Source organism: Barbatula barbatula (genome assembly GCF_947034865.1).
Source record: "Barbatula barbatula genome assembly, chromosome: 2".
In the NCBI taxonomy this organism is placed as follows: Eukaryota; Metazoa; Chordata; class Actinopteri; order Cypriniformes; family Nemacheilidae; genus Barbatula; species Barbatula barbatula.
This window is the reverse complement of record NC_136767.1, coordinates 24,228,676-24,250,102: the sequence shown is the minus strand read 5'-3', so window position 1 is coordinate 24,250,102 and position 21,427 is coordinate 24,228,676. Positions and strand designations below refer to the sequence as shown.

Sequence of the window (21,427 nt, the reverse complement as noted above, 5' to 3'; positions counted from 1 at the left end):
TAAATCCACGTTGCTCCATGGTGACGGTCCTATCCCTTACTGTGCAAGTCCCATGAGTCTGTAAAATTGCATCGAATTAAAGAACTAACAAACTCTGACAAAGTGTTTTTGTGAAGTGACAAGCATGCAGAGAGGCAAGCAAAAAAGGCTGAATCAGTAGACCTGTCATGCTAAGACTCATTATGATCATGACAATGCTGGTCAGCAGCTTATGTGATTACATAAAGAGGTCTGGCAACTAATAAAATACCATTACATTCTTAAAGGGACAGTTCAACAAAAAAATACAAATTCTGTCATCATTTACTCACCTTTCCATCATTTACAGTTGTTCCAAATCCGTATACATTTCTTTGTTCTGTTCTGATGAACAGAGAAAGACATTTGGAAGAATGCTTGAAACCAAACAGATCTTGGCCATATTGACTCTACCATAGTAAGAAAATGACAATGGTAGTCAATTGTGCCCCAGAACGGTTTGCTTTCCTACATTCCTCAAAATATCTTCTTTTGTGTTCAACAGAACAAAGAAATCTATAAAGCATTTTTTCCTGCTATGGAGTCAAGATCTGTTTGGTTTTAAGCATTCTTCCAAATCTTTGTGTTCATCAGAACAAAGAAATGCTTACAGATTTGGAACAACTCAAGGGTGAGTAAATGATGACGGAATTTTTATTTATGGCTGAACTGTTCCTTTAAGGTGAGCAGATTAATATTGTTTTTATATGAATTTAAAATACCAAACATATCATTACAAATCTGAATACTTTGAAAAACGTTTTATTAAACAAAAACTACACGTGTGTCAATACAGGACATTAAAATAGTTCTTAACAGCAGCACCAAATATCTAACACATTGGCAAGATACACTTTTGCTCTAAAGAATATATTACCGTATATTCTTCTACATCCCTCTTCTACCTAATATATTCAATGCTTTAAAAAAACTTCAGAAAAAATATAAAGAATATTTGAAAATGACCATAGGCCTGTAAACAAAGGGACTCGCAGCCCTATTCCAGTCCATTCTTAATCCACTAAATAACAACATAAAAAATGGAAAAGTATTAAAATCGTCAGTTTCTTTAAAAAATGCAAAGGCACACAAAGTCTTTGACTTAACAGTATATCATAAATCATAAATACAGAAAACGAAAGTAAAACGTTGGGTGCTTTCTCCCTTGTCATGTTTTTTCTGAAATACAAGTGAAACAGTGCTTCACTTAAAGTCATTACCAACATCACACTCATTATGTCTAGTGTCACACTACTGCCAGCATACTGAGGTGAAAATAGCATATTACTGAAGTCTGGCAGTGTGTACACTCCTGTTGTGAGGGCCACATCTGTTTCTGAATGACCTTTATTACAAAACAACGCCAAAGGCCAAATCCAAAATAAAAATTATTATTTTCCATTATGACTGGGCAATATAACACAAGAGCATTATAATCTGATATTTCATAAAATGAATGTTGTGATTATGGCAATGCACCTTTTACACCGAGGTAATCTGACATGATTATTGATTACAATGTAACCTTTTCCACTTCATCCATAAAACAATGCCGAGGTTTGTCAGCAGAAAATACGGTATACACGAGTACTAAAGATGCCGATATCAAGATCAGAAGCACCGTTTGTTCTGATTTCTGCATCTAAATAATTTAACAAGCTCTCAGTTTATACAATCTATTGCACACTCCGTGATCAACTAAACAGATTGTCCCTGAGTGTCTCATGGGTCAATATATACATAATACATGGTCATCGTAATTTTCTTTTTAAAAAGGACACTTTGAAAATGATATATATGGCTATTCTAATATGAATAAAAACACATCATTGTCCTGTTTTAGCTTTCTGATTTATGTCTGTGTCGGCCCGTGAGAGGCTCCATCTCTACAATATGATCTCGGGGGCTCTTGCTCAGTTCGACCACTCTTGGCACGACCGTCGACCAACGATCTGTTGTTGAGATAAAAAAAAATCATGTTTGTTAGATGATTTTTTGAATAAGCGTTTTAACAAATGTGTACGTTACTAACCTCTTCGAAGGCCCCGCCCTCCCTGTGTGTGTTCATAATGGTCTTTCTGGCCGGGATCCTCATTTATGATGCCCAGATTTTGATTCCAATGGGACCACTTCACCTCATCGACTCTACAACACGAACAGGTAAAATCTATATCTCCGGTAGGTACTAGGAATGGTTCGGCTGCAATTTAATAATGTATAGAGGGGTTGTAGCTGTACCTGAAGCACCAGCGTTTGTCCGGTGTCCCATCAAAGCTCTTGCCTAAAGTAACCATCTCTCCAACCCGAAAAGACCTCCGCAGACATACAGGGAATGAACGCTCGATGTCCAGTATAGTGGTTGCCCACTGATATAAAACCAAAACAATTTGTAACGAAACATTTAGCCACACCCCTTTTATTAAACCCCACCCACAAAAGACATGTATTCAAAGACACTTGGAGGTATTCCACCATCAATATCTCTCTCACCTGCAGTTTCCAGATCTTCTTGCTCTCTTTGGACACCTGACCCACCGTCTCCCCCATCAAAGCGATTAACATGTTGAGTAACAGGACGAAGGTGAGAATTATGTATGTGACCAGGAGAACGAGGAAGACACCAGGATACTGTGCGCCTTTAAGCATGTCATCTAGCTCTCCTATGCCGATGGTCAGCTTAAACAGGTCCAGCAGAAATTCACTGAAGGTGTTCGTGTCTCGGCATTCTGGGTATTTGGGGCAGGAATTCTTACACGTCTCCTCCTCAGGGCAGATTGTCAGCAGAGAAACTAACGCTGTTGGAATGATGAGAGGCAATGATAACTTAACATAGTTAAAACAATATGGCTTTTTTCAAATCAACTAATCTGCATTTCTTTATTATGTACCAAAAACTAACAGTGTAAGCACAAGTTTTAATGACTTTCATTTTTTCGCCGAAAGTAAATCAGTTTTAAAGGTCAAACAGGATCATATTGACCCTCAACCGCACAGACGGGGTAGTTTGTAATAGGGGCTGCTAGCTTATTAATGAAATGAGATTAAAATAAATTCAAGCAATACCTGATGCGTAGCCAATCATGAAAAGCACATACACCAGCAGGAACCGGAACAAATCTTTAATGAGAATCTGAACAAAATATCAGAATTGAAGGTTAAGTATAATGATATCTCAATTACACTTACGATATGGAAAGGAAGCTGACAGACAAGCTTTTTTATTATTCAATGAGTTCCCAGCAGTAATTCCTAAAAAGAGCAGCTAGTTACGCTTAACTACGGATCTGTTCAACAAAACAAACAGAACAATATACTGTAGTTTTCAGTTTTTTATAAACACATCCTACAGAAAGTTTTGTTGCTTTGAGGTAATTCTTATGCTAGTAAAGGCTTGTCTACACCGGGACGATAATCGTGCGCGTTTTAACGCTTTGTGACTAAACAAAGGGTGGCAAAGTGGGTGTGCACACCGAGGCGCAAAACGGCAGGTGTAAAAGTAATTGTTTTTAACTCCACGGGCTCGTTTTTTGGGTTTGAACTGGCCGACCAATGAGATTGGTGCTTTTGTTCATGTGCCTGGAACTGCGGAAGTTACAGTCAAACACGACTTGCAAAGCACAGAACGGTCTTGCCGAGCACACATTGACAAAGAGGAAGCAAGATTAATTCTTCTGTCAGAAGTATAAAGTTGCACGGCGCCACCTTTTGACCAGGGTATTTCTGTTTTTCATTAAGCGCCAACTATGTCAGGGACTGAATCTGCACGGGTGAAAATCGCTTGGCGATGAACGTTGAAAAACGTCTCGAAAAATGCTGCCGATAAGCACGTGCCTTAATGTTGAAAACACAACAAGTGGTATTAAAAGATTTATGCTTTAAGTGCATTTAACAGAGCTGGACAGTATTTTTGTATTTTTACTCTGCTCAAGTAAAGTTTCTCTGTACTTACCTACATTATAAAGCATACAGTATATCATACATTTTACACCGCAACATTTCATAAATACATTTATTTACTTGTCACCGACCGTCCGATAGCTCCAAACCGATAGCTCATTGCACTGAAGCCCATTCATTTCAGTGTCTCCCAAACGCATTTGCTGTACAGTTGGTGAAATAACGTAATGTTTTTACATTTTAATGAGTAGGCAGTTGAAATTAAACGTTACAATTAAAAACAAATACTGACCTTATATTCATATTACTCTCAAGACAAATTGCTGCTATATACAGCGGACTGTGCCACAAGTAGTATAGCAATTGCTATATCAATCACATTACGTTATTTTAAATACATTCACAGGCAAACCTCTTCAAAAATGGATCATCTGTCTCTTACATATGTGCAATGTTGGCATAAAACATGATGTGTTTTTGTAGTTTTAACTGTTTCTCTGAAGGCTATGAGGGTTCAGTCAGTGGAGGAAGGAGGATTGACCGTGTGATATGATCACCACCTCTGCTAACACGAGCACTATGCAAAAACCATATAGAAAACAACCACAGCTCTTAACTAAAAGATGCACCTTTTAAGAAAACAAAGCATAATTTTTTAGCAATTACTGCCTGTCAGTTGAGTTTGTGTCTAAACATTTAGCAGTGTTAACATATTGTTTATTACTGCAATATATAATTCATCAAAATAGTGTCATAAAATACAAGTAGATTTTTAAAAATGCCTACATTTTTTGCATTTTGTGTTTCTAAGGTGAATAAGAGACTATTTTCCCTATGTATTTAATCATAGCACAGTCTGCTAATATTTAGCTAAATTTATGCACAAACAGTTGCTGTTGTCTGTACCGCTAAAATTCATTTAAATAGGTTGATAGCAGGATTTGTTTGAAACGTGGCACTCCATGAACCACTTGACCACACCGCGGCGAGACTGTGTGTCGTAATTCCACGGTCAGACTAGACTTTGAGCAAAATAAATTTGTTCAGACCGTGCTGCAAAAATGGGCAAGCGATTCCTCCATCTTTTACATTTCTGTAAAACTTTTAATCTACTGGTCTCACGCATTCAAGTGACACAAACTCTGAGGTCAGAGTTCACCAAACTTGAACTTTCCTATGCAGACAAATGTGAAATAACTTCGGACTGACTTGCGTTTTCATGCGTATGAATGGAAGTCAATGGAGCAAAAAGGCAAGTATGACGCGGCCTAACTATTATACGTATGCGACGGCTCTCGTTTCACACCAAAGGCGAATTAAGCGATTTACGCGACCAAATTACACACAAAGTCAATGCATAGATGCACAAGTTGACAAATCTCAGATAGATGCGATAATCAAAAATTTAACCATTATATACCTTCTGAATCATGATGCTGTAGGTTCCAGTGAGTTTAAAGCCTCTGGTAAAATACAGGGTGTTCATCCAACCCAGCGCGAGAGCAAATACCATCACAGACAGGTAGGCCTCGATTCCTGACAGATACAGCGCTGCAGATACCAGAACCAGCAGAGAGTAGATGAAGCTATCAAACAGAAGGAAAGAGTCGCAATGAATAACATGACTATAGTTGATCAAGTAAACTGGGCCAAGCTCAATACTGTCGGCAAAACTATGATGGCTTTTGGGAATCTTCATACATTTGTTTACTACGTAGGTTACAGAAAGTGTATCACTGAGTTAATCTTTGACTCTGTTGCTAAGCTTCAATATGTCAGACTTGCTTTTTCCATTTGAAATGCCTCACTAGTTCAGCAATGCCACGTATTAATTATAATTAACATAAACATGTTGAGGAAACTGCACTCATCTTTGCATAAGTAGCGCTGCTTTTATGCAATGAGATTAACTATTAAAACATGCCTAGAACGAAGTCGTGGAAATTAATTAGACGGCTCAATTAAAAGGGGGAGAAAATCGCCTTAGGGAAAGACATGGAGAGCGAAGGAAGACACAAAGAATGGGACGGAATGTCTTACTAGAGCAGTTGAAAGGATCCATCAATAAATAAAGAATTCACCCCCGGGCACTTCTTCAGGAAAAGGTCCTTCATCTAGAAACCAGGGGAGAAAACCAAGAAACGCTGCTCAAGATATGTAGCGCTATAGATGAAAAGGGAAGATACTGCAGAGGAAATCGGAAAGTGTATGAAGGTGAATCTGGGTGATAATGGGATGATCTTGTATTGGAAATATCGGTGCGTTGTGTACGCATGGCTTACGTTTGTTATGAAGAAAAAGAGCCCAGAGGCCACCGTTATGAGCTCCCCCGCCAAACGTAGTTTGTCCTCTGCAGTGTTATAGGGGTGAGGGGGCTGTGGAGAGAAAGATTGATCAGAGATCAACTCTGTATTGACACAATAAACATAAATAACAGAAATTCTGATAGAATGAGATGAACCACTAAGAGAGAAAAAACTTGACTGTACTCACTTTTCCTACTGATGGGCGATACAAAGCCACAAGAGTGAAGATGATCATAGTGACAAGGTAGGAAAACACACTGATGTAGAAGGTGATGGCAGCAAATTTCTGCCATTTGGACCTCAGCAACTCATTAATGGGCTCCACTGCCAGCATCTCATGGCGATTCTGAAAGGAGAAATAATGAAAAACTTCAGAGAGTTTGCAACACCGAGGTGGTTTCACTCTCTTTGGTTATTGATATTTGGCTGTTTTTGTTTGTTTGTTGATGATTTCCATAAACGTCCTTGTATAGATTAACAACCATCAGCACACATTTAGGACACATTACTCAACACAAAGCCTTTAATCTGAAATTAGGACGTCGCAAATGAAAAACCAAACTTTCACCTCAATCTTGCTGTTGTAGACAAGTATCTCCAGAACAGAGACTTCCTCTCCGCAGGTATCCAGGGAAGAAAGATCATAGAGATTGGAGTAAACGGGTCCATAAGCCCAGTCTTTAAACTTCCGAGAGAGATGACGGGCCTCTTCATCTTTTATCTCTCTCCGAATGATGTGTTGAAACACCTGTAGAGAAAAACATCAAAGGGATAGTTCACCTTCAAAATGAAAATGATGTCATTATTTACATGCTCTCTTGTCATTTCAAACCTGTATGGCTTTATTTCTTCTGCAGAACAAAAAGGGGGCTATTTTGAATAATGTTGGGAACAGAAAATCGTTTTTACCAACATTTTTCAAAGTTTCTTCTTTTATGTTTTGCGGAAGACTGTTTTCAAAGCTGAAACAAACTGATTGAAGGTGGGCTCCTACCCCGATTTTTCCCAGCTTGGCGGCCATCATGAGAGGAGACATGCCGTCATTGTTAAGTATATTCTCCAGGTTGCAATCTGGATAGAGTCTGCAGCATTTAATGAGCAGCAAATCGTACATCTTGGTGACAAATCGTGTGTTATCCCGGGTGTTGTCTGCGATATGGACCAGGGCGTGCAGCACCGTGTTACCCCTGGAGTCCTGCCTACGCAGATCTGCTTTTTTGTGGCTGTTCTCGGTCAGGTAATGCACCATGTCTGGTTGGTTGGTACAGGCTGCGAGGGAGAGGGGAAGCTCACCTAAGCAATGAGGAAAAACAATGTAAGCTTGTCAGTGCTGGTGGATTGAGGACGAAAGAAAACTGCTTGTTTTTTTTGTTAGCTTTAAGAACAGCATACGAAACATAATGTGATCAGTTATGCTATATTGTATGTCAATATATTCAATTATTTAGTATAGATTTGAAAACATATGTGTCCACAAATAGGGTCATAGGGGTACATTTGTCCTAATTGATTTGATACATCAGCGGAAAGCTTATGTATTCAGCTTTTATAAGGTGTATGGTTTGTTGAGATACAACAATATTTGGCCGAGATAAAACTATTTGAAAATCTGGAATCAGAGGGTGCAAAATGTAAATATTGAGAATATCGCCTTTAAAGTTGTCTGTAGGAGCCGTTGCTTAGAAGAATCAGGGTTGTTTTAAAGGAGCATTGTGGGATTTTTAGGAGGATTTATTGACAGAGATGCAATATAATATACATTTATTTCTTCAGAGGTATAGAAAGTATAAAGACATAATGAACAGTTATGTTTGTATTACCTTCGAATAAGCTATTTCTATCTACATACAAAGCGGGCCTACTACATTGAATTTGTCTTTTGCACCGCCATGTTTTGTACAGTAGCCTCAAACTGACAAACAGTTATACAAAGCACGTTTCCTCTTCTTCTACCCTGCGGTACGTAGTCTAGTTGTCCCTGACTTTACAAAGGGGGAAAAACGTTTATTAACTAACTCTAGACTGCTGTCTTGCTCTCAGATCAAACGCCTTTAACAGCAGAATTATATTAAACTTGAAACTACAATATTCCTAATGCCCGCATGATCACTTCACTTCCACTCCAACCTGAGAAAACACACTGTCTCAGCCGGCGACATCTTTTTGTACTTTGGTGGCCACCGTAGTGTTTCGAAAGGGAGGGCTTTGCAATTCTCAAACACTCCGCTAATGGCCACTATAAATCCCACTCTAGATTTTTAATGCTCTGTATTGGTTTAGCGCTGTTATGACGTTGTGGAGAGTAGATTAATCCAAAAGCGTAAATTCTAAGCTTTACATAGATACCAAACGTGACTGGGTAATTTCTAAAAAGCAGGCTGCAGCAAGCCATGTTTGTAGCCGTGTTTCCGGCAATTTATGTTTACGATTTTGCTGCATTCACTCAAGTTCACTCAACCTATACATACACTCAACCTATGGGTATCATTCAATAAGCATGTCTACCCACTAATTTGTGCATGAAAGCTGCATACGAACGATTTCACGAACAAATTATGATTCACTAAAACTTTTGACCTAAAAATAATTGGAACAGCTGAAAGCAAAAACCACAAGTCTCTCTCTCCGAGACAAAATGACAAAATGTATGTTTATCTTAGGATAATAGCTGGAGGACTGCGCAGTGGGAATTACTTGGTACAGAACGGGTCTGTATACAGCGTCACATGGGGTGGCCTGGAGTATCTTCGACTTAAGTGACGACAGATGGTAAAGGAAAGGTTAGACAGAAAGCCCTTGGAGATGGACTGGGTGTGTTTTGTGCAAATGACTAAACTCGTGCACGTGGCTGCTATTTAACATACTCCAAATTCGTTAAAATTAGAACCAGGTTAAGAACAAATAAAGGAACGGAAAGTTTTCATGAGAAGTTAGAACGTGTGTAAATACGAAAAATCTACGCAATTATTAGTGAATGAGACCCATTGTTTTGTCAGCAATTGCTACAAATGTAGAGAATGTGAAGCTACGTCACGCCGTGTTGAATGTTGCGCCATCTTGGGAGGATGGTTGGTAGAGCGTTCAATGCAGTCTTTTGTTTTTCTTGTTTGATTAGGAAATATAACTATGGTAGGTCGGTCTTGCTTTGTTAAAAACTGTAATAGTATTACGCAGAGTCATTCAGGAAAAGCCCATGGTTCTTTCACTTTTGATTTCTCCATTTATCAAACAAAACAAGTAACGGTACATATCAAAACAATTATAGCAGTGGAGCATTATCCTCCAAAGATGGCCGTGCCACTGGAACATGCAACAAAGGGCGTGTGACGTCTGCTTCACATTCTCTATCCCCATGCGAATTATAACAGGTTTAAAACATTGTTAACATTTTACATTAATACAATATATTGAACATTACATAAAAAATTCTGATTCCAATTTTGTGTATTGGAATACGAAATATAATATAAACACTTGGTTCTAATATATGGAAATGTGTAATGTAATAAACTGCCTTATAATTTTATTTTGAAAGGGTTCCATTATTGGGATTTCTGTCCAGCTATAAGACCCCATCCTCCAGATGTTCCTTTAATCCATTATTTCCCTAGTTTCCCCAACTAAATACCACAATGAGAGAATACAATTACAGACTTAAGTCAATCACTCTTGCACTGGGCTCGCAGAACAAATGCGCTTTGATCTAAATGTCACCATTGGTATCCAGTACTCAATTAGTGGGTGTCTCATGAGAACTCTTGGCAAACAGGAAAACCAAACAGCAAATTGAGAGTGAGCTGTTGCCAGGGGTGACAGATTATTTTCATGTCACTTCTTATAGAAAGCTTCGCTCTCATTGATTTGCATGCGCTCAGAGAGCGGTTAGCGTGACTGCTAAATCACATTAGCTGTCAGTGAGCTCGGGTTTGAGATCACGTCACCGAGAAGCTTCACGCTCAGATCAGAGGGGATTAAACGCTGACAGCCGTGTCTAATACAAATGAAAATCATTTACAGGTGAATAAAGGAGAGATGGAGAATCCTGGCAGGACACCAGAAAAAATAATCCTGTTCTGTCATCCCCGGATTATATTAAAATAGTTTTGCACCTTTCAATCAGCTCCACAGCAGACGTCTTGTTTTGTGATTTAAAATTTGCAGATGTAAATGAGGTTGAGGAGAATTAAAAAGACAATTAAAGTTCTTTGTTCGTTCAGAGAATCGTAATTGTTTTATGAACTATTGACATAAAACTCCATCTTGAAGGATCAACTAAAGTCTTAAAGTTAAAGCAAACTGCATAATCCATTTTATTTTCTAATATATTATACTTCAATAAGAAAAATGTAGGCCAGAATAAAATTTTATTTACTAAAAATTGATTGAGTCCTAAAAGGTTTGTATTACAAATATAGCCGTCACAATATCAGATTTTTACTACATTATAATCATGTCAAAAGAAATTCAGAATAACAATATTATCACGATACATTTGGAAATGTTTTTTTAAAGAATAAATGTATCTTTTCCTATTTTGTTTCTTCTCTTTTTGGCCAATGAATCCCACTTAAAATACAAGTGTAGTGAGGCATGGTTTGTAACCCTTATTACTCTTAAAGCGAAATAAAAAGTGGTTGCTAAATTATTTACGACATTATAATGTGTAGAATTAATACCATATTGATCGATATTAGGTTTTTAGTATCACAGTTATTGTCAATACTGGTATATTGTGACACCGCTTGTTCCAGATTTTTTTTAGGCTTTTTGAACAAGACATGGAGCCTGAAGGTCAACTTCCCAATGTATACATTTGCAAGTTTCTTACAGCCCATTCAATGAACAAGTTTTATGTTTTTTACTGGGGACTGAACCCATGACCTTACAACCAATACACTGTTTTTATTTCTTTATTAAGGAGCTCAGTGAGATATGTAGGGGCGAGATTGTTGATGGCTTTAAATGTAAGGAGGAGGTTTTTATAAATGATGCGATATTTGAGGGGAAGCCAATGAAATTGCTGCAGGACAGGTGTTATGTGACTGATGGAAGGGGTTCTGGTAATGATACGGGCAGCAGAGTTTTGGACTAGTTGTAATTTATGGATGGATTTGTCAGGTAGACCATAGAGGAGCTCCACTTTTGGGGGAGAGAGATGGGCGTAAGCGAGAAATGTTATGTAAATGGAAATATGCTGATCGAGTGATGTTATTAATGTGGGACTGAAATGACAGAGTGCTATCTAGGATGACACCCAGACTCTTATAAATAATATAATTTTTGGTGGGGCAAATATTCACAAATTGGTCTGCATCATGTGAGCTCAAAGTCCATGAGAAAACCTTTTATACAGGAAAGTATGCATTCTGAGGAAGCATTCTGAAAGATGTCAATAGAAGGCGCTACATCCACAGAACACATCTGTACTCTACAACAGATTTAACATCAACACAAGTATCCATTTTATTTGCAGCATCTGTTCTTAAATTTTTTCCAAATCAGGAACTTTTACTTAATTGTCTGAACTTGCTTGACCTTGTCTGACCCCAATAATTGCTGCTTGGTACTATATTCTTTCAGGTATGTTGACTGATAGAGCTGTAGTAACATACTCTTATCAACAGAGGGCAGAACATGTTCAGGTTAGCTCAGACACCGAAATTACTCTAACACACTCTCCCAAGTAAAGAACGTGCCCTTTGACTGCTTTCTGTTCCCAACAGAGGCTCCTTTAACTCTCTCACATCCCTGGTACCTCCACACTTGTTTTATTTATGACATAACGTCATGTTGATCTTCTTCAAAGCTCCACAAACAGTTTTGCTCACAACGAAACCTTTAACTCTCTCACATCTTAGGTACCGCCACACTTGTTTTATTTATGACGTAACGTCTTGTTGATCTTCTTCGAAGCTCCACAAACAGTTTTGCTCACAGCTAAACATTTCATGAAAGCACAAATTGTGTAACACTCCTCACTTTTGCCAACCCATACGGAAAAAAGAAAATCGCCTGATGTTGCCATGGGAATCGTTTGGTTATTTTAAATCTCGTGTGCCCAAATATTGGTTATTCGTGGGCGAATCCATGTAAGCTAGGCTTACAATTACAAATCACAAATTTTGTGTCTTGATTTTTGCAAAAACTGATACTATGAAGGCAGATAGCTGATAAAACAGGAAAGCTTCCCACACATAGCTTTGGGATGAAAGACTGGGGCGAGTGTTGTAATGAGGATAGTCTCTAATTATTAAACCAGAGGTCTCAAACTAGTTTATAAAAATGTTAGTAGTGGACTGGACGCGCTTTTGATATAAAGTGCAAAATCAACCCACAATAAAACAAAAAGTCATAAATAAAACAAAAAATGCTAACACGTTTAAAAAAGACTTTTCTCAAACAATAATTGCGTTCACCAAAATCAAAATGATTCTCAACAAACTTACCAAAGTAGAAATATCCACCCTCTTCTCTAGGCTGGAAGAACCGTCCTCTGGCCTGGGCATAAACATCGGCCTCCTTCTCCACCAGAAGCTCCACGTACTGTTTGCATCGGCGCTCTATAGCAATATGCAGTGCAGTCTGACCTGCGGACGTGCCACATTATCATTCTGAATAAAGTTCATAAAATAAACTGCCCGCAATGATTAAAACAAACGGTTCTGTCACATTACAGGAAAATATATCTTATCTCACAGAGCAGCGAGAAACAGCACAGTATTTTTAGATACTGTCAATTTATCTTACAGAGCAACATGAAAATAAGTAGATAGCTTGGATATGTTTTTGTGTGCTTTTAGTTTTAAAATAGAGATCGTAACATTCAAACGATCTTTTGTTCTCACATGTACTGTAGATGAGTGACATTTTTTGTGAAATGTTTCATCTTTGATTTTTGGATATTCACACTAAAGTTTAGAAGTGACTCGTGTGTGTCGCTTTGTTTGAACAAAGCAGCACCCTGTGTGCACATGTCCGCATAAACTAAACAATAATGTCATGTGTATTTACTACTACCTTCATGAACAACACACATAAATCATCAAGTGGCCACTGCTGAGCAAAGTGGGTCCACCTTGTTCCCTTATTAAAAGATATATTTTTTATTTACTAAAATGTACACAAACAGACTAATGTTTAACTAACATTGTTAACACTAACATCTATTCATTTGTAATCAAATTGAATGACGTAATAAAGAAAGCCTGACTCAAGAGAACGGTTTTACTGTGCTGAGAACAATGGGGATAATCTTGACTTCATTTTAGTTGTTTAGTTCATTTGTATTTGTTTTGGGTGTGTGTCTCCAAAAGGAAATCTGTTGACAGGCAGACGTAGCCTGACATACACGCTTTCCTGACTCAAGGTCTGGATGCAACACTGCATAAATAATGGAACCGATCTGTGAGTGACTGCATCCTGTGGACATTTAAATGAAAGATAGACTACACAAAGTCTGTAGTCTATTGTGCATTTCAAGACATGTAAATGCAAAACAATAAAATAAGTATTATACTTCACATCACAATCCTGGCAAATACTTTTTAATACTAATTATTAATATTTGGTTTTGGTTACTTTGAATAATTTAGTCTATGGCCATATCGCATTTATTTGATAATTTTGGCCTTTATGCTCTATATCTTTATTGATAAAGAAATAGAGATGGGGACAGGAGAGACAAGACAGAGCAGCTTGTCACAAAAGGATGTCATTCCTGTTGGCGTCACCGATCAATGTCTCAGCAATGTCACTTTTACTCACAGGCTACAGGTCTGACATCTGTTTTCTCAACATTAATGCATCTAAAGGCAAGGAAAGTTGCGTAATATTGCAATGGGTGTGGCACTGTTGAAATTAAATGGCTTGCGTCCAGTCCTAAACACAGACAGGCCACAGAGGAACAGCGTTTGTAAGGACTCTTTGTGCTGCTCAGGGTGGAGGCTACTGAACGACAGCTCTGAGGAAACTTCTTAAACACTGAGTTCAGTCAGAAGCACAAAAGTGAAACTCCACATTTGACCAAATTCAAGCTCTGGCTACGAGCTGAGAATCTGGCTTGTGTGTTTAAGGGATGGACATCTCACCTCTGTAATATACATCTCTGAAGGGCGTGTTGATGAACTCTCGCAGGTTTCCTGTCTGTTCTGCAATGTCCACTAATACAAGGATGGTATCATTCTGTCCATTCTGTAGGTTCAGGAGAGCTTTTGGTAGACATGTTTTTCCAGTAGAAGGCTCTAAAAGAAACACAATAAAGAAAATCTGTTAACAGCAGATGTTTAAAAAAAACTTTAAACACACACAATACTAAAGTGTAATGGGTGGTTGCCAGGGTGTTTCTATACAGTTAAGGTTTCTTAAAGGAACAGTTCACCCAAAAATGAATTTTCTGTCTTCATTTAATCACCTTCAAGTTGTTCCAAATACGTAGAAATGTCTTTGTTCCAATGAACACAGAGAAAGATATTTGAAAGAATGCTTGTAACCAAACAGTTCTGGGCTACCATTGACTACCATAGTAGGAAAATTTGCTTAATTAATGTCTTTGTTCTGTTCGACACAAAAGACGATACTTTGAAGAACGTAGGAAAGCAAACGTTCTGGGGCCCTATTGACTACATTGTAATTTACACTATGGTAGTCAATTCCATATGTTCCAATGTCCATCAGAAACAAAGAAATGTATGCCGATCAGGGGCGAGTAAATGATGACAGAACTTCTATTTTTGGGTGAACTGTCCCTTTAATACGTTGCTTAAAAACATATTGCTCTTCCAGTTTCTAAAACTGGATCCGTTTCACTCAGACGAGGGGGTCAAGTGAGACCTCTTCCTGTGTTTACATTTGGCCTGAGAAACTTAGTTGTCCATCTCTGATCCCCCCTTGAATTTTTCACTCTCTATTTGTAACGGTTTGCTGCGATTTCTTACTGCTCTCTGTTAAAAGAGTCTTTGAGACAGGAAGAGTGGCTTGGACTCCACCTCACAGTGTCACACCACCAAATATAATAGAATTTCCTCCGTTCCATGAAATAGGCACAATATCAGCCTAATAAAATCTCAAACATGGAAAATGAAGATATGGTCACAAAGGATAAATGGGACGTGACCCAGATCAGTTCAAAACAGGAGTGCTTTGACTGTTTGGTTAAAAGATTAAAGTATTATTCTAAAAATGACAAATTTAGGATATTACTAAATTACTAAATACAAATCAATCCGTTTTTAAAGAAAAACTAAATGCTTAAAAGTGTAAGGTAAAATGTAGTGTAGTATAAATAGCTTCAGTAGTTCACCATTTTCTTTTATTGTTTGGGAAAAGAGCAGTGAAAACATTCTTCTCATTCCTCTAAACTAAGAAACTCCTAAAGGTTTGGGTTGTATTTGATGACAGAATTTAAATTTTTGGGTGAACTACCTTTAAGTTCATAATTAAAAAATATTTTTTTATTATTTAATAAAAATAATTAATTTTTAGTGAGTATTATATTTAAAAATGAAATTAAAATTAAAACCCACACCCAAAAAACACACTACTGACATGCAGTATACCTCATTGCACTTTGATGTAACCTAGCTCACAGACTAAACCCTTCCCAGAATGCACCTTTGAACTCTTCATCCGTGAGCCTCTTTTCTTGCGACTTTAGATACGGCAGGAGACCGTCCAGAGCTCTCGGGTCTGCTCGCGATACAGCATCAAACAGCTGCCCACGGTTGAAAACTTTCAGAACTGCGGGCTCTGGGGATCCATCATCACATGACATCTCAATCTCTGCCTTCCTGTGGGGGTGAATATAATAAGTTTACATTATCTTCAGATAAAACTCAACGACCCGGTTTCACAGACAGGGCTTAGCTTAAACCAGGATTAGAGCTTAGTTAAATTATGATGATTTATTAGTTTTTATAAAAATGCCTTAATAAAAACTTTCAGGATATGATTAGAATACTGACTGAAGAACTGTACTTTTCACTATATTTAGGAGTAAATTGTTTTACCTAAACTTGTCCTTGTCAAAACAGCTGTTTTAAAGAACCACCATAACTGACTTGATGTTCCCCAGACTGAATTTAGTCAGGTGTACATTAATAGTCCACAGGTCGCTATAATATAATGGGAATCTAAGCTGTCTAACCAACTCCAGCAGAAGCATTGCTCCAAAAGCATGCATGGAAACAACGGCAGACATTCAGATGCCCTACTGTGCATATTCACAGAAGAAATTAAATAATTTCTAGACTGTCTGTCGCACAGAAAATAGCATACTGTATACAAAAGTGACACGTTACAATATATGAAAACGTTCCACTGCCTGACACTTCCATAAAGAGATACTACCACAGCTACATAGCAAGAGGTCTGCACTGTGTCATTCAGTAAACAATGTAACCATCTGTGTTTTAACATTCTTCTAGGTCAATTTAAACACAAAGATGTAAAGTAAAAAATCCCTCTTGAGTTAGTTAGTATACATAATCATTTAATATACCGTATATGCATGTATAAACAAGCTATCATCTCTCACCCCCGTGGTAGCTTCTTTCTGCGTTTCTTCTGGTTGTTGACCTCCCTACATGTGCCATAGTCAAACAGAGAATCCATAGGTGCCTTCTTTGGTCCAGGTGCCACTGGATACTCAGAGATGCTGGACTCCAGGAGGTCCATGGGATTAGGAACCCCCTTTTTAAAGGCCCCAGGGAACCTTATCCGCATATTCTGCTTCGAGTCAAGATTTGGCCCTGGTCGTCCTGGATCCTGTGGCGAATCCTGGGATGGCTGTGATCCCTCCTCATTCTCCAGTAGTTCAGCAAGAGAAGACATGGGAAAATTGGGTTCCCCATCTGCTGAAGGGTCCTTACCCTCTGAGTCCTGGGCAGCAGTCCCAGGAGGCGAGGAGATCGAGTTTGACTCTGTTGTAGCCAGACGATAGCGCTTTAGTAGAGTGGCAGCAGAGAAACCCTGCTTGAAAGCCGAGAGATAGAGGACAAGAACCATGGAGATGGATATTGTTTTTAGTACTTAGTACTAAAGAAAAGTACTGAATTCTTTAAAAGCAACTGTACAGAAATTATGACATAAAAAAGATATAGTAATAATAAATATAATTGAAATGTATATAATCTTATGGCGCTTATGGTAACGTCAGGTTTAGTACGACTCGGCTCAGTACAGCTCACTTCGCTTCGGCTAAGTTTGCTTTTCCACAGCAGTTTAGTACTGCTACAAAGTGGGTGGAGATTAGTAACGTATCGTCATAGTTGCGCCACCTCTACTGCCGTAGCTTCATTGTGAACGCGACATAAACAAAAAACCAACATGGAGCATTTAGATGGCAGCAAAACAAAATACTGCTAAAAATACAAGACAGTTTGGTAAATCTTACAGCAAAGAGCAGACAACGATCATGGTTTGCTCAACGGATGTAGCATTTAGCATTGCGTTAAGGGTTTTAATCTCTTTAGTACTGTCACGAAGCATATAATAAAAATCCAATATTACATAGGTTGCAAATCCAATGACGCTGGTAATTATTTTCAATCTGAGATCTGTCACATTTTGGTATTGGTATAGTACGATTGAAACCTCAACCGAGGTGGTACTAAAAAAAGTATCAGGTAATAGGTACTGTACCCAGTGGAAAAACGCCCGATTGTGTGCTGTGCCGTGCCGTACCATGCAGTACTATGCAGTGGAAAAGCGCCATAAGAAATATTTTCACAAACAAAAGTCCCAAACTTTCATGTCATATGGTATTAATTGTTCTCAGAGTGACCGTTCTTTTTCATTGTGTATCAAGCTGGTTATGCACCAACAAAAACTACCAAACATGTGATGCTACTGAAATCTTGTTGCATCATTTGTAATGTTCACATGTGGCTTGTTGTTATGCCAACAACATCACATTCTACCAGTAGAAATTTGTAAATATACAGATACAGTCGATACACATATTAAAACCGATTTGTTTCAACTTTAAAAACCTAATGGTTATAAAGGCATCAACGTTTCCAGCTGAGGGTTCTAGTCGTACCAGGGTCATAGTTGCCAAACTGCTTTTGAACATGACAAATTCCATGCAAGGGGATGTATGTAGATAGAAATTCATTCTAAGATAATAAAAACATAAACCTTCATTATTTAAGGTCTATATATGCATTTTATATAGCATTACTGTCCGTAGATCCTCTTAAAAATTACTAACGGCACCAAGAATGAACAAAGAAATATTACTCTAGAATATATAGCACTTACTTCACTCATTGTCTTATCTTGCGTGCTGTTTCCCAAATAACAGATTCCTCCTCAGGGGAGCAGAGAAGTGTCAGGGGCTGCAGGTGCACAAACAGAGCAGGAGAAAATGATAAATATCCATGTTAAGACACACAATATCAGAAAACAAACTTATTGTGACATCTTCTCAGGCCACATGCAGTTCTGAATAGTCTGTCTACTGTGTAACTGTGGTTTGCTTATCCTGGTTTCTTGATTCCAACCCTGCCCTTTATTTTGCTTTTTTAATATCAGAGTATGCAGGTGAGACAATGTTATATGTGTGATTTCCACAGCAGCCAAAAGTTGGTGAGATGTAAACTGCAGAAGAACTATGAATCTAAAACATTTATTTACATAATTCACATTTTTATCTTTGTGATGATATATATATATATATATATATATATATACTATAGTTTGTTGCACATTTCACACAATATTGCATGTTTTGAACCAAGATACTTCAAACAGCTAAAGAAAAAAAAACACCTTTATATTCATTCTGAATACACCCATCCCACCCACCAAATATACACACCCGCTCTAAACCCATTGTCCACACGCTACAATGCATTGTGGGATTTTATCCCAATAATAAACTGATTCCCTAACTTCCCAGCACAGACATGACTCACAGTGCCTCCCTCCCATTCTCTCCAAGTTCAAGGGGAAATTCCTCTGCCCATCCAATTACCAACAACAACGATAAGCCAATGACGTCATCAAAGAACCTCCAGTGCTGATGTTGCCTTTAATGCTTAAAGTAATAATTTGCTTTACTGTCATTCATTGTTAAGTCGAGTCAGGTCAATTGACAAAAACTCATATGACTTTATTCTGTCTGTGTAACACAAAATAATTATTTTTAAAGAATGTTGCTTATAAATAGATTTTTTATTTTTTGGAAGCAGCCACTCGTTATCGTTTATTACGTTATCATGCTTTTATTGTGTTTTATCGTGTTAGTTAATTTTTTAGTTATTATGGCTTAAATCAAAACAAACAAACTGTAGTTTGACTGATATTAACTGAAAAAAAAGAATAATAATAAAAAAACATGATTTTTGAAACGTTATCTAATTTTGGAACCAAACTCTTCGTATATAGATGACATCTAAATCATGTTTTGATTATATGGAAATGGGTAGAATGTTGGGAACAAGGTGAGACTTAGAAAATTTGAATTTGACATTTTTTATTTTGTTAACTTTTATTTTAAATACAGACCGATAAAATGGCAACCTGGTCTGCTTCCAGGCCACTGTTTTTCCAGGTCTATAAAACGGACTTTATCTCCAGGATTAACCAGCACAGGTCCTGTTCAGACACGTCTGAGATGTTTCAAAAGCACGACACATTCTCTTAGTTTCCTCTGATGAATCACAACCAAATATACACTAAACCTACTTCTCTTGAATCTCTTTCAAAAAACGAGTTAACAAGACTCACCAAAGATACTGAAGAGAGCTTGGTCCATATTTCCCTACACTGTCCCCTGTTTGGTGTGGAGGTTTCCGTTTGCCCATGTTTGCTTAAGCGGGGTGGTGGAAAATCTAACACAGACCCCCACAGTCACCCTGGCCTGGCAAGTACTGTCCAAATACTGTCTATAGAAGCAGATCTGACCTGACTCCAATAAGACTTCACTCCAACACCACTATGATCACTAGAAAGAGTGAAAGCAGAACGTCGAAGGGGTTTGATAAGCAATGGCAACGTGGGTGTCCAACGCTTTGGGAACTGGATGTTGTAAGTCAAGAACTGAGCAAATGAGAAATAAAACAGATGGAGAAAGACAATTTTATCATTTCTAGATAAGAGTTGGAAATGAAAGATGACCCCAGATTCTCAATGTCACAAAGTCTCTAAGGAGTTGTCCTAACGCATGAGGTTGTGGGAAAAATGTAAGTGATCCAAAGAGTCTCCAGAGCTGGTTCCTGCTGACAGTTCAGTTACACGTGTGATCTCATACAATGGCAATAAAAATCCCAACTTTGAGAAATGAGAGAAAGAATAATCTTACGTGACAGATCTGTGCATAGCAAACACACACAGTGATACAAACAACACTCCGATTTGGAGATTAGATGAAATGGGAAGAGGAAGCTGCGGTCAAATAGCCTAACAATATTAAGTACAGATAAGATATATAAGTCGGAACATATCATTTTTGGCACGGACCAGTAAATGAATAACGTTTCAAATACTTCTCTAAAATACACAAAAGTTTGCTTTTCGCTATTACGAATTAGTGCAGTCTCCAAAGACACAAAGGTTATCAAGAGGAAAGCACCTCACCTGCACAAACGAAAGTTTCCCGCAGTTTCTTTTTATTTGTAGAATCGATGGATAATCCCGACAAGAGGTCAAATCATTCATCGGATGGGAAGGAATCCGTATCGAGTAACTTTTTTAAGCGCTTCATCTTTCCCGTTCAGTGTTTTAGGTTGGAGATAATGGGAGGGAAAGTATGGTAGAGATGTGAAGTTTTGATTTCTCACCGCCCACTTTGTGACAACCTGTAACGTTAGACACGAGCGTTAGGGGTGTGGATCTCTGTTATATGTGGACTCCTTCTTACTTTAGGAGCTTAAATCAATGTATCTTTTAAAACCTTGTAAACCAACTAAATATGTACCGTCAACGTGGAAAACATACACATAGCGTGAATCTAGCTAGCTAGCCTATTGTAGTTTGATCGCCATGTAAACTTGTAGGCTAACATATTTCGTTGTTTGCCTCAATTATAACTAGGACTGAATGTGTATATATGTTGTATACACGTATATGTTATATAAAGAGAAATAAGCACACATATTGAGAAGAATGAGGTCTTTCATAACAAGTCTGACCGGTTGGTTGGCTAATTTGCATGGCACTGCCTGACCAGCAGGGTTGCCAGATCTACGTGACGAAAGTAGTCCTAC

At 38.0% G+C, this 21,427-nt stretch overlaps 1 protein-coding gene across 1 annotated transcript; it reads right to left on the bottom strand.

The window, feature by feature from the left end:
- Positions 1–759: 759 nt before the first annotated feature.
- Positions 760–21,035, bottom strand: trpv4 (transient receptor potential cation channel, subfamily V, member 4). Its single transcript, XM_079451345.1, has 17 exons — positions 20,799–21,035; positions 18,480–18,556; positions 16,753–17,186; positions 15,831–16,006; positions 14,309–14,461; positions 12,668–12,808; positions 7,216–7,514; positions 6,790–6,969; positions 6,409–6,567; positions 6,198–6,290; positions 5,956–6,029; positions 5,336–5,501; positions 3,082–3,148; positions 2,509–2,813; positions 2,257–2,384; positions 2,051–2,163; positions 760–1,970 (listed from the first exon to the last, which is right to left on the bottom strand). The coding sequence occupies exons 2-17, from the start codon at positions 18,486–18,488 to the stop codon at positions 1,858–1,860; spliced, it is 2,610 nt and encodes an 869-aa protein (XP_079307471.1). The 5' UTR covers positions 18,489–18,556; positions 20,799–21,035; the 3' UTR covers positions 760–1,857.
- Between the last annotated feature and the right edge of the window lie 392 nt (positions 21,036–21,427).

What these genes read in the sequence shown, in the direction of transcription:
- trpv4 (XM_079451345.1), bottom strand. An exon ending in CAGAGATGTATATTACAGAG is followed by an intron (nt 12,809 to 14,308) that starts GTGAGATGTCCA and finishes GCACGTCCGCAG; the next exon opens with GTCAGACTGCACTGCATATT. An exon ending in GGATCCTTTCAACTGCTCTA is followed by an intron (nt 5,502 to 5,955) that starts GTAAGACATTCC and finishes TCTGTTTGATAG; the next exon opens with CTTCATCTACTCTCTGCTGG.